General features: G+C 39.2%; 1 protein-coding gene across 2 annotated transcripts in view; it reads left to right on the top strand.

Annotated features, from left to right (window-relative positions):
- Positions 1-12082, top strand: part of EPG5 (ectopic P-granules 5 autophagy tethering factor) — a 167160-nt gene that overhangs the window by 106771 nt on the left and 48307 nt on the right. For both annotated transcript variants that reach the window (XM_056543389.1, XM_056543398.1), the window contains exons 33-35: positions 876-1083; positions 2593-2668; positions 3141-3244. In XM_056543389.1, the coding sequence (XP_056399364.1) occupies positions 876-1083; positions 2593-2668; positions 3141-3244 (388 nt within the window). The remainder of the gene's footprint in view (positions 1-875; positions 1084-2592; positions 2669-3140; positions 3245-12082) is intronic.

Raw genomic sequence — 12082 nt, forward strand, 5'->3', positions numbered from 1 at the left:
GTATTTTGCTTAGAACAGAGCTGTAGATCCCACCACAGCTGCATGCCACACAATAAGGATATTTCCTCAGCACTTTTTTGCTTGCAGGAGTCACACTGGTCTCAATGTACTATACAGGACCCCGAAGAAGCTCCTGTCCTCTGCATAGACCAGTGTTTCCCAAGCAGTGTGGCCCCAGCTGTTGCAAAACTACAACTCCCAGCATGCCCGGACAGCCTTTGGCTTGGGAAACACTGACATAGACAGTGATTACAGCTCCCAGCAGATCTTTCTAACTTTTATATGTAAGGATTTGCTTTATCTATATTAGTCATCTACTTATTTTTCTTTAATCCTCACTTTTTCCTATTTTTGGATGACATTTTGGTGCCTTTAGAACCAATTACCAGGTTTCCATAGAGTTCTGGTCTCAACATACAATGGTTTCAACATACAATGGTCGTCCCAGAACCAATTAATATTGTAACTTGAGGGACCACTGTACATGAGGAGCAGCACTATTTTTGGCCATTATATAACTTGTACATGGTATTTTTCTGTGCATTTCTGCTCTGCATCTATAATTTTCAGAGCTGGTGCTTAGAACTCCCTCCTCCCCCCTCCATAGACTTGTATTGCTTGTCTTGCAGACACAGTACAAAGCTCTGAGCTGATTTTTCAGAGTGGTATACAGTCTCCCAGGAGAGGGGGAAAAGGAAGAAGCTTGACAAGAGAAAGAAGCATTTGTCTAATAACATATATTACAAAGTTTCATATTTTCACTTGTACTGACAACTGTTTTTCACGATTCTTGCACACTTGCTCAGCTGAGGGTGCATTTGTTTAAAATATGAACAGGGGAATAAGCCGCTTCCTTTTAATGTTTTTTTTTATAGGTTCTGGAGACTATTAAGTGGCTTTCAGACTTTTTCAGAAAGTTACGTGTTTCTAAGTCAGATTTTCAGAGCTTCGGTTTGCTGTCAAAATGGAGTCCGTATATCCCCGAGGTGAAGACCTTCATGGAATATCTGGTGAAGAGTCACATCGATTACGAGGTTCTCAGTATCAAACAAGAAACAATGGGAAGTCCCACAGTGGAGGCAGGTAATATACAAGCTGGATGAATAAAGGGGCTTTATGTTTATGGGACCAAACTATCATGTGTGTAATACAGGAATGGATAAATAAAATATTTTGTATGCTAGTTAAAAGGCATATACAGCAATATATATAGAAAACTATAAAAGAATGTCCAAGTGGAAATATTCCTGCTACTGCACAGTTGTTGCTTTTTTCTGGATGGAACTTTTAGGGGTTAGTGTCATTTGTGAGAACTTTTCACATGCCTGAATGACATGTTAAACGTTTGCACTGGTTCCTGAGAATCTCTGCTATTGTGATTTATATCCAGGTAAGGTGCGCACTCCCCTGGTGTCTGTCAGATCCGACTCTTTCACTGCATTAGTATATGGCAATGTGTCCCAACCCGGGTACCTTCAGCTGTTGCAAAACTACAACTCCCAGCCAAGGGCTGTCTGGGCATGCTGAGAGTTGTAGTTTTGCAACAGCTGGAGGCACCCTGGTTGGGAAACACTGGCCTATGGAGAGAAAGAATAAGATCAGGCAGCCATACGGGAGTGCTCTGCCATGTACTTCAGCTGACTATTGCTGATGATGGCAGCGGGTCTCAGGACTGTTTTGCAACAGCCGGTGGGGCCCTGGTTGGGAAACACTGCCATACACTAATGCAGTGAAAGAATCAGATCTGACTGACAGCAGGAGAGTGTGCACCTTACCTGGATATAACTCGTAATGGCAGAGAGTCTCAGGACCCAGCTGTGGTGTGTCCACATTTTGCCCTAGGGCAGTATGGTTTTAAAAAGAGCAGCCCAGCATCAGTAGTAACTCTGGCCTGCTCAGTAACCGGGACTAGTTCCTGTAAAATTGCAAAACTTTTTAATAAAAAAACGCTCTGATTTATTAAAAACAAACAAACAAAAAAAATAAACGCCTAGCACCTTGCAAAGATAACCATTCTGAAGCTGCATAGGTTTGTGTATATTTGGCTTTGTCAACACTGAGCAGAAACGCTGGTAGATGATACTGGTGCCCAACCCCGTAAGGGCTCGTTCACATCGCCATCGTGTTCTGGTATATGGAGCTCCGCCGGCCAGTCCATCGGAACAAAAGGAAAAAAATTGTGCATGTCCTGTATATTTTCTCAGCTAAACTCCGGTAAAATACCGATTCCCCAATGGACCCCATTCAAGTCAATAGGATCCGTCAGGATCTGATGCTCTCAGTTGTGCTCTGACCCGTTTTGGGTCTGTTCGGCACAACAAAAAAGAGCCATACGGACCCAGAACCGGACGGAGCATAATGGCAGTATGAACTTAGCCTGAGATGAACATAGACCATTGTGTCTATTTACTGGAGGTTCATATTAACATTTAATGCTGGTGGGTAAACGGACAAGGACTCTCAGTAGAGGGAGAGAAGCACATGTATCGACAAGTTATTTTTTCTGTATATGGCACCTTCTTCCTGATGTGATTTTTTTTTTGCAAAGTAACTAACTAAACTCTCTTTTGTCCTCTTTACCTCTTAATGTAGTGTTGAAATCCCTTCATTCAGTAGTCACGGAGCTCTTCAAGCCCTGGATAATGGTCCTAGACAAAGAGGAAAGCAGGTACGACAAAGTTGCAATTTATTTTGAATTTTTTTTATCTTAAACAGAAGCTGGGATTGCGTGTGATATTCATGATGGAAAACTTTCCAGCAATGTATATGCTTTTTGTTTTGTGTAGGAAAATTTAGCCTTTGTTCTGTAAACTGCACATAGCGTCATTGTCTATATCTGCTAAAGGAAACATTTCAAGACTGGGGAATATTTATTGCTTCATGACCGTGTTTTCCAAACAGCATGTCTCCAGCTGTTGCAAAACTACAACTCCGAGCATGCCCGGACAGCCAAAGGCTTTGCAACAAATGGAGGCACACTCTTTGGAAAACACTGGTATATGACCTCACCCCAACACACACCGGTACACTGCAGTGACTCATAAAAGTGAGTAGAAGTGAATCTGAGAACTTGCGATACTCTGTGCTGTATACACTCAATGTGCTCTATACACTCAGCATCTCCTCTGTTCTCTCCATAGTAACCAGCGCTGCTATCCCTGGCTGGAAAGTGATAGTCACAATGCCGTCATATTGGTCCAGCTGTTTTGCGATTGTATTTTGACACTGCACCAGAAATTTCAGGGTTAGTACAATTGATAAGAATATTTATAACGTGTGTGTGTATATATATATATATATGTGTGTGTGTTTGTGTGTGTATGTGTATATATATAAATATATATATATATAAATATATATATATATAATCCCAAAATAAAGCAGCACTACTTATCCAGTCCAACCAAAAAATTGGTGCCAGCGTCCCAAAGGACTTGATCAGAGTCCATCCAAGATAAAAACCAGATACAGGCGCAGCACTCCAACAAAATAAGTGATTTAATGTCTCATGTCAGCATTACAACGTTTCAGCTCCTCCTGGAGCCTTTTTCAAGCATAGTGATACACAAACCTATGAGGGCTTTTATGCCCATACAAATCATTAGTGCCAAACAATTTCATAAAGTGATCATTAATACAAATCAAATAAAAACTATATAAGTGTAAATATAAATTCATGTAGAAAATAGTGCATACTGGTATATAAAGTGCACTAGTGCATACTGTGCAGAGTAATAGTAAAGATATTAAAAACATAGCTTGAAAAATACAATTCATAGTTAAATTACATATAACAAGAAGATATGCAACACATGTGTACACAAAACGATTCATAGAAATCCATACATACTGAACAATGAAGGGGAGGCATTCACCTGATCCATGTAATGGTGCTGCAAGCGTGGGTAATTAGTTACTGCGCCTGCGTGAGAGACTGAAAGCACTTCCAGATATGAGATCCCTGTCATGAGACCAGTCTGGTCACATGACCCGTTGTCCCGGCAACTGTCAACACTGTGTGCAAGGCAGAGGCAGTGTTTCAGGATCGCAAGAGCACAGGCTGTCAAACCTGCTGAGAGCAGATGTTAACCCTAAGTGAACCAAACCTGCTGAGAGCAGATGTTAACCCTAAGTGAACCAAACCTGCTGAACAATATGCAGAATTAGGTGTAGTGCACCAGTACTGTGGATATAAGTGACCCAGATGAGGGAAGTAATCCATGAAACTAGCAGAAGAACAAGAAGAATCAAAAGAAGAGTGAATAAAATATAGTAGAGAAATATAAACTAATAAAATTGTATGGATAACGAAAAATTAAAAATAGACAAGACAGACAGACAAAATGGACAAAATAAGAATAAAAATGTAAAAAAATATAGAAAAATAAAAATACGTAATAGAAAAATTAATAATGAAAACATAAATATTATTTTGAGGAATCCTATTATTTTAGCTGTATATCATACAGTAAATATTGTGATGGTGATTTTAGAGGGGTTATAAAAACTTGTGTAGCTAGGGACGGGTCCCAAACTGGACCCAGTTAAGGGCCAGGATGTTATCCATCAGGATGTTATCCATCAGAGGGGGGACCCCTGTGTTCGGGACCGTCAAGTCCCCACCCCACTAAGGTCACCCCACCTAGCTTCTTATCAAGTGCGCCCGCTTGTCCAGCAGCGCTAACCCCAATGTATCAATACACCATATCTCAAGAGGGAATATATATATATTCTTAAAAAAAAAAAAAAAAAAAATTTATTAATAAATAAATAGATAAATAAATAAATAAAAAATAAAAAAATTATTTGTTTAGAGTATAGCAGAAAGAGCAGTCCTTACAAGAGAGTATCATGAAGAAAAAACCCCAAACAAGGTCTCCCATTCCCAGTACAGATACTACTACACCACTACTGCACTCATACAGCATTTATTCAGTTCAACAAAGCATAGATGGAAATTCTTCAAACATATAGATAGTACATTCCAAAACTGTTCATTTTTGCAATGTTGGAGCAGGTGAAGTCTCCTCCTTCAAATATCCAATTCTGGAAGAAAAAAAGGAAATTTGTTATAGTTGTTGTAAAGTCATAATTGTGTATCACATCACATATGTAGAGGGAGGAGGTACAGTACATAGAGAAAAACCTGGGGTACCTACACCTATATATATATAGATGATATGTTTAGATAGTATTAAAGTCTACATTAAGACCATGGGGACGTAATGAGTTTAACTTATGTATCCACCACAGTTCGCGTTTTTTAAGAAGAGCTAACCGATCACCCCCTCTCACAGGGTTCGGAATATGGTCGATAGCCATAAAGTGTAGGTCTTTTTCCAAGTGTCCAAACTCAGTGAAGTGTTTGGACACTGGAAGATCCAACCGTTTTTTACGTATGCTGAATCTGTGGTTATTAATACGTGTCTTAAGGCTCCATGTAGTTTGTCCCACATAGACCAAACTACATGGGCAAGTAAGAACATAAATTACCCACATTGAATCACAAGTAAGATAAAACTTTAAAGGATATTTAACTTGAGTCTCCGGATGTGTGAAAAAAGATCCCTTGAGCATGAATTTACAGTCAACACATGATAAACACGGATAAGAGCCAGTTTTGCGTGTACCTAAAACGGTCTGTCTAGTAGTCTGTGGTAGGTCAATAGTTGATTTTACAAGTTTGTCCTTCAAATTTCTAGATCGTTTATATGACATTAATGGGAATGTGGAAAATTCCTCAATCCCATTAAAACTCTTCTGTAAAATAGGCCAGTATTTATTAATAATGCCAGCAATTTTACCACTGTGACTATTGTACACAGAAGTAAAAGGGATTCTTCCTGGTTTATCAGTCTTGGTTACTTTCATTAGAGTAGATTGTCTGTCAAATGACTGGAGCCTTTCCCTCTGTTTATCTACTATCCTCTTTGGATAACCCCTCTCCAAAAAATTGGTAGAGATGGTATCCAAAGTGGAATCGAGAACCCGTTCATCGCTAACTATACGTTTGGCTCTGAGCAGCTGACTGAACGGAAGAGATTCAATCATCTTTCTAGGGTGACAACTTTTAAAGTGTAATAACGTATTTTTGTCTGTTTGTTTAGTATAAAGGGAAGTGCAAATTTGCCCATCCCTTTTACTTACCCAGACATCAAGGAAACTAACTCCCTCCAGGGAGTAGGACATGGTAAATGAGATGTTCGGATCAATGGAATTCAAAAATGTGTGGAAAGTATTTAATTCTTCAACCGTACCATTCCAGAGGAGGAAGATGTCATCAATATATCGCCACCATGCCAGACAATGTCTGGCATGGTGGGACGGATAGATGACATCCTCCTCCATAGCTGCAACGTACAGATTTGCATACATAGGTGCGACATTTGTCCCCATAGCGGTCCCGACTAACTGTAAATAAAATTTATCTTCAAACATAAAATAATTATTGGTCAGTATCAATTCCAATAAATTCAACATAAACTGTCGGGCCGCCATGGGGAACTCAGATGTCACCAGTACCTTGTAGATTGCCTGTAGGCCCCTCTCATGGCTAATCGAGGTGTATAGGCTCGCGATATCGAATGAAACCAAAATGGTTTCCTCGCGAATCTGCACATCTCGAATTTTTGTAAGAAAATCGGTAGTGTCTTGTATATACGACTTTGTGCGAAAAACAAAAGGTCTTAAAACGCGGTCTAAAAAAATAGAGGCATTACTAAGAAGTGAGTTGCGTCCAGAAACGATAGGACGGCCTGGTGGATTAACTAAAGATTTGTGAATTTTAGGAAGAACATAAATGATAGGGGTGACCGGATTTTTTATTATAAGAAATTCTCTAAGATTTTCATCAATGATACCATCTACATAGGCCTGTTCTACAATAGATGTCAGTTTTCCCAGTATAACTTGCTTGGGATCAAATTCCAACCTTCTGTACGTATGGGCATCAAGTAACTGTCTAAAGACCTCTTTTTTGTAGTCTGCTGTGTCCATAACCACGACCCCACCCCCTTTGTCAGCGGGTTTAATGGTGAGGTCGTGGTTATGGACAAGCAGATCAATGGCTTCTCCCTCTTCCTTGGAGAGATTATGATATGTGGTACCCGTTTGTAAAGTTTGTTCTTTAAGTATTTCTATGTCCCTCCGAACCAATGAAATAAAAGTTTCTAATGGGTGGGATACAAGAGCTGGATTGAAATTTCCCTTGTTATACAAATCAAATTTCTTCAACTGTAATAGAGTACCACCTTCACTTGAACCTAGTGTGTCCTCTTTCCTATTTTTAGCTTCACCAAACCAGACCTTCAATTTAATGCGTCTAAAAAAATCTTGCATATCACACTCTAGTTCGAACCAATTTACTGTAGACACAGGACAAAATGATAATCCTTTCACTAGTAAAGACAATTCTGCTTTTGTAAGTACATGAGAAGAAATATTTACCACAGTCTCTGTGTCTTTTAAGTCTTTCTCTTGTTGTCCTGAAATAGGGCAGGTGTCAGTTTCCCTTGCTTCTGTCTTCGGGTTTTTCCTTGACCGATGTCTTTTTCGACCACCTCTTCTGGTGGGTTTCTTGTAGAATTGTTCACTGATGGTCCTGCTACTAAAAAATCTTTGGAAGGAGCAGAATTGTTCGTTACATTTCTTGGAAGTGATTTGTTAGATTTGCCCCGTCGGGGAGAAGAAAATTGATTATCCACATTATTAAGCCATTGTTGGTTCCATGTGTACACTCTCCCTTTAGTATAGTCCATCTGATCTCTATACCATTTTCTTTTCTTTGTATCCATAACTTCGTTTCTGAATTTATCCAAGCGTTCCCTGTTGCTATCCATATATGCAGAAAATTCATCTCCAGACAACATCTTAGACAGACTCTGTTCTAAATCCAAAACTCTTGCTTGTACAGCAGTCAATTCACTTTGTAAATGATCCAGATTCAAAAGGATGATATCAAGAGCATATCTATCCGAAATCTCTTCAAACCTCCTTTTAAAGTCCACACTCTCTGTATATACCGAGGGCCGTAACCTTGATCTCATTCCTCTAGGGATACGTTTACTTCTATAGTATTCCCCCAAAGTAGTAAGGTGCAATTCCATGTTGATTAACCGTTTAGACTCATACTCAAAGCTTCTCTTAACATCAATGGTAGTAGGTGTAGCTAGAAAGGTGGCATCCCCTTTAAGGCCTCCCAATATTCTATTGACCTCTTCCTCAGCATATGAAGAAACATGAGAACCAATACTTCTATTTAAGTTTTCCATTATTTCAGTGTGCCAGCAATCGAATCACATTTATAATCCCAAAATAAAGCAGCACTACTTATCCAGTCCAACCAAAAAATTGGTGCCAGCGTCCCAAAGGACTTGATCAGAGTCCATCCAAGATAAAAACCAGATACAGGCGCAGCACTCCAACAAAATAAGTGATTTAATGTCTCATGTCAGCATTACAACGTTTCAGCTCCTCCTGGAGCCTTTTTCAAGCATAGTGATACACAAACCTATGAGGGCTTTTATGCCCATACAAATCATTAGTGCCAAACAATTTCATAAAGTGATCATTAATACAAATCAAATAAAAACTATATAAGTGTAAATATAAATTCATGTAGAAAATAGTGCATACTGGTATATAAAGTGCACTAGTGCATACTGTGCAGAGTAATAGTAAAGATATTAAAAACATAGCTTGAAAAATACAATTCATAGTTAAATTACATATAACAAGAAGATATGCAACACATGTGTACACAAAACGATTCATAGAAATCCATACATACTGAACAATGAAGGGGAGGCATTCACCTGATCCATGTAATGGTGCTGCAAGCGTGGGTAATTAGTTACTGCGCCTGCGTGAGAGACTGAAAGCACTTCCAGATATGAGATCCCTGTCATGAGACCAGTCTGGTCACATGACCCGTTGTCCCGGCAACTGTCAACACTGTGTGCAAGGCAGAGGCAGTGTTTCAGGATCGCAAGAGCACAGGCTGTCAAACCTGCTGAGAGCAGATGTTAACCCTAAGTGAACCAAACCTGCTGAGAGCAGATGTTAACCCTAAGTGAACCAAACCTGCTGAGAGCAGATGTTAACCCTAAGTGAACCAAACCTGCTGAGAGCAGATGTTAACCCTAAGTGAACCAAACCTGCTGAACAATATGCAGAATTAGGTGTAGTGCACCAGTACTGTGGATATAAGTGACCCAGATGAGGGAAGTAATCCATGAAACTAGCAGAAGAACAAGAAGAATCAAAAGAAGAGTGAATAAAATATAGTAGAGAAATATAAACTAATAAAATTGTATGGATAACGAAAAATTAAAAATAGACAAGACAGACAGACAAAATGGACAAAATAAGAATAAAAATGTAAAAAAATATAGAAAAATAAAAATACGTAATAGAAAAATTAATAATGAAAACATAAATATTATTTTGAGGAATCCTATTATTTTAGCTGTATATCATACAGTAAATATTGTGATGGTGATTTTAGAGGGGTTATAAAAACTTGTGTAGCTAGGGACGGGTCCCAAACTGGACCCAGTTAAGGGCCAGGATGTTATCCATCAGAGGGGGGACCCCTGTGTTCGGGACCGTCAAGTCCCCACCCCACTAAGGTCACCCCACCTAGCTTCTTATCAAGTGCGCCCGCTTGTCCAGCAGCGCTAACCCCAATGTATCAATACACCATATCTCAAGAGGGAATATATATATATTCTTAAAAAAAAAAAAAAAAAAAAAAATTATTAATAAATAAATAGATAAATAAATAAATAAAAAATAAAAAAATTATTTGTTTAGAGTATAGCAGAAAGAGCAGTCCTTACAAGAGAGTATCATGAAGAAAAAACCCCAAACAAGGTCTCCCATTCCCAGTACAGATACTACTACACCACTACTGCACTCATACAGCATTTATTCAGTTCAACAAAGCATAGATGGAAATTCTTCAAACATATAGATAGTACATTCCAAAACTGTTCATTTTTGCAATGTTGGAGCAGGTGAAGTCTCCTCCTTCAAATATCCAATTCTGGAAGAAAAAAAGGAAATTTGTTATAGTTGTTGTAAAGTCATAATTGTGTATCACATCACATATGTAGAGGGAGGAGGTACAGTACATAGAGAAAAACCTGGGGTACCTACACCTATATATATATAGATGATATGTTTAGATAGTATTAAAGTCTACATTAAGACCATGGGGACGTAATGAGTTTAACTTATGTATCCACCACAGTTCGCGTTTTTTAAGAAGAGCTAACCGATCACCCCCTCTCACAGGGTTCGGAATATGGTCGATAGCCATAAAGTGTAGGTCTTTTTCCAAGTGTCCAAACTCAGTGAAGTGTTTGGACACTGGAAGATCCAACCGTTTTTTACGTATGCTGAATCTGTGGTTATTAATACGTGTCTTAAGGCTCCATGTAGTTTGTCCCACATAGACCAAACTACATGGGCAAGTAAGAACATAAATTACCCACATTGAATCACATTGAATCCCCTCTGATGGATAACATCCTGGCCCTTAACTGGGTCCAGTTTGGGACCCGTCCCTAGCTACACAAGTTTTTATAACCCCTCTAAAATCACCATCACAATATTTACTGTATGATATACAGCTAAAATAATAGGATTCCTCAAAATAATATTTATGTTTTCATTATTAATTTTTCTATTACGTATTTTTATTTTTCTATATTTTTTTACATTTTTATTCTTATTTTGTCCATTTTGTCTGTCTGTCTTGTCTATTTTTTATTTTTCGTTATCCATACAATTTTATTAGTTTATATTTCTCTACTATATTTTATTCACTCTTCTTTTGATTCTTCTTGTTCTTCTGCTAGTTTCATGGATTACTTCCCTCATCTGGGTCACTTATATCCACAGTACTGGTGCACTACACCTAATTCTGCATATTGTTCAGCAGGTTTGGTTCACTTAGGGTTAACATCTGCTCTCAGCAGGTTTGGTTCACTTAGGGTTAACATCTGCTCTCAGCAGGTTTGACAGCCTGTGCTCTTGCGATCCTGAAACACTGCCTCTGCCTTGCACACAGTGTTGACAGTTGCCGGGACAACGGGTCATGTGACCAGACTGGTCTCATGACAGGGATCTCATATCTGGAAGTGCTTTCAGTCTCTCACGCAGGCGCAGTAACTAATTACCCACGCTTGCAGCACCATTACATGGATCAGGTGAATGCCTCCCCTTCATTGTTCAGTATGTATGGATTTCTATGAATCGTTTTGTGTACACATGTGTTGCATATCTTCTTGTTATATGTAATTTAACTATGAATTGTATTTTTCAAGCTATGTTTTTAATATCTTTACTATTACTCTGCACAGTATGCACTAGTGCACTTTATATACCAGTATGCACTATTTTCTACATGAATTTATATTTACACTTATATAGTTTTTATTTGATTTGTATTAATGATCACTTTATGAAATTGTTTGGCACTAATGATTTGTATGGGCATAAAAGCCCTCATAGGTTTGTGTATCACTATGCTTGAAAAAGGCTCCAGGAGGAGCTGAAACGTTGTAATGCTGACATGAGACATTAAATCACTTATTTTGTTGGAGTGCTGCGCCTGTATCTGGTTTTTAAATATATATATATATATATATATATACACAGTGATCCCTCAACATACAATGGTAATACCAAATGAACCATCGTTACTTGAATCCATAGTATGTTGAGGGATCCGTGCAATAATAATTTAGAAAGTTATACTCACGTGTCCCCGCCACTCCAGACTGTCACCGCTGCCCTGGATCGTCGCTCTCCATCGCCGTCATCACATCCTCGGGGTATCCCCGCCACTCCGAACCCTCATCGCTGCCCTGGATCGTCACTGTCATCACGTCGCTGTGCACGCCGCTCCTATTGGATGACGGGACAGCTTGTGTGGCGACGTGATGACGACGGCCATGCAGTGGAGCATAAAGAGGACGGTCCGGAACATCGGGGACAGGTGAGTGACACTCACCGGAGCCCACGGGGCACATTAAACAGCTATCCGGCGGCAGCTTAAGCAGTCTGCGCTGCCGGA

The sequence above is a fragment of the Hyla sarda genome, chromosome 1, assembly GCF_029499605.1.
Source record: "Hyla sarda isolate aHylSar1 chromosome 1, aHylSar1.hap1, whole genome shotgun sequence".
Lineage (NCBI taxonomy): Eukaryota > Metazoa > Chordata > Amphibia > Anura > Hylidae > Hyla > Hyla sarda.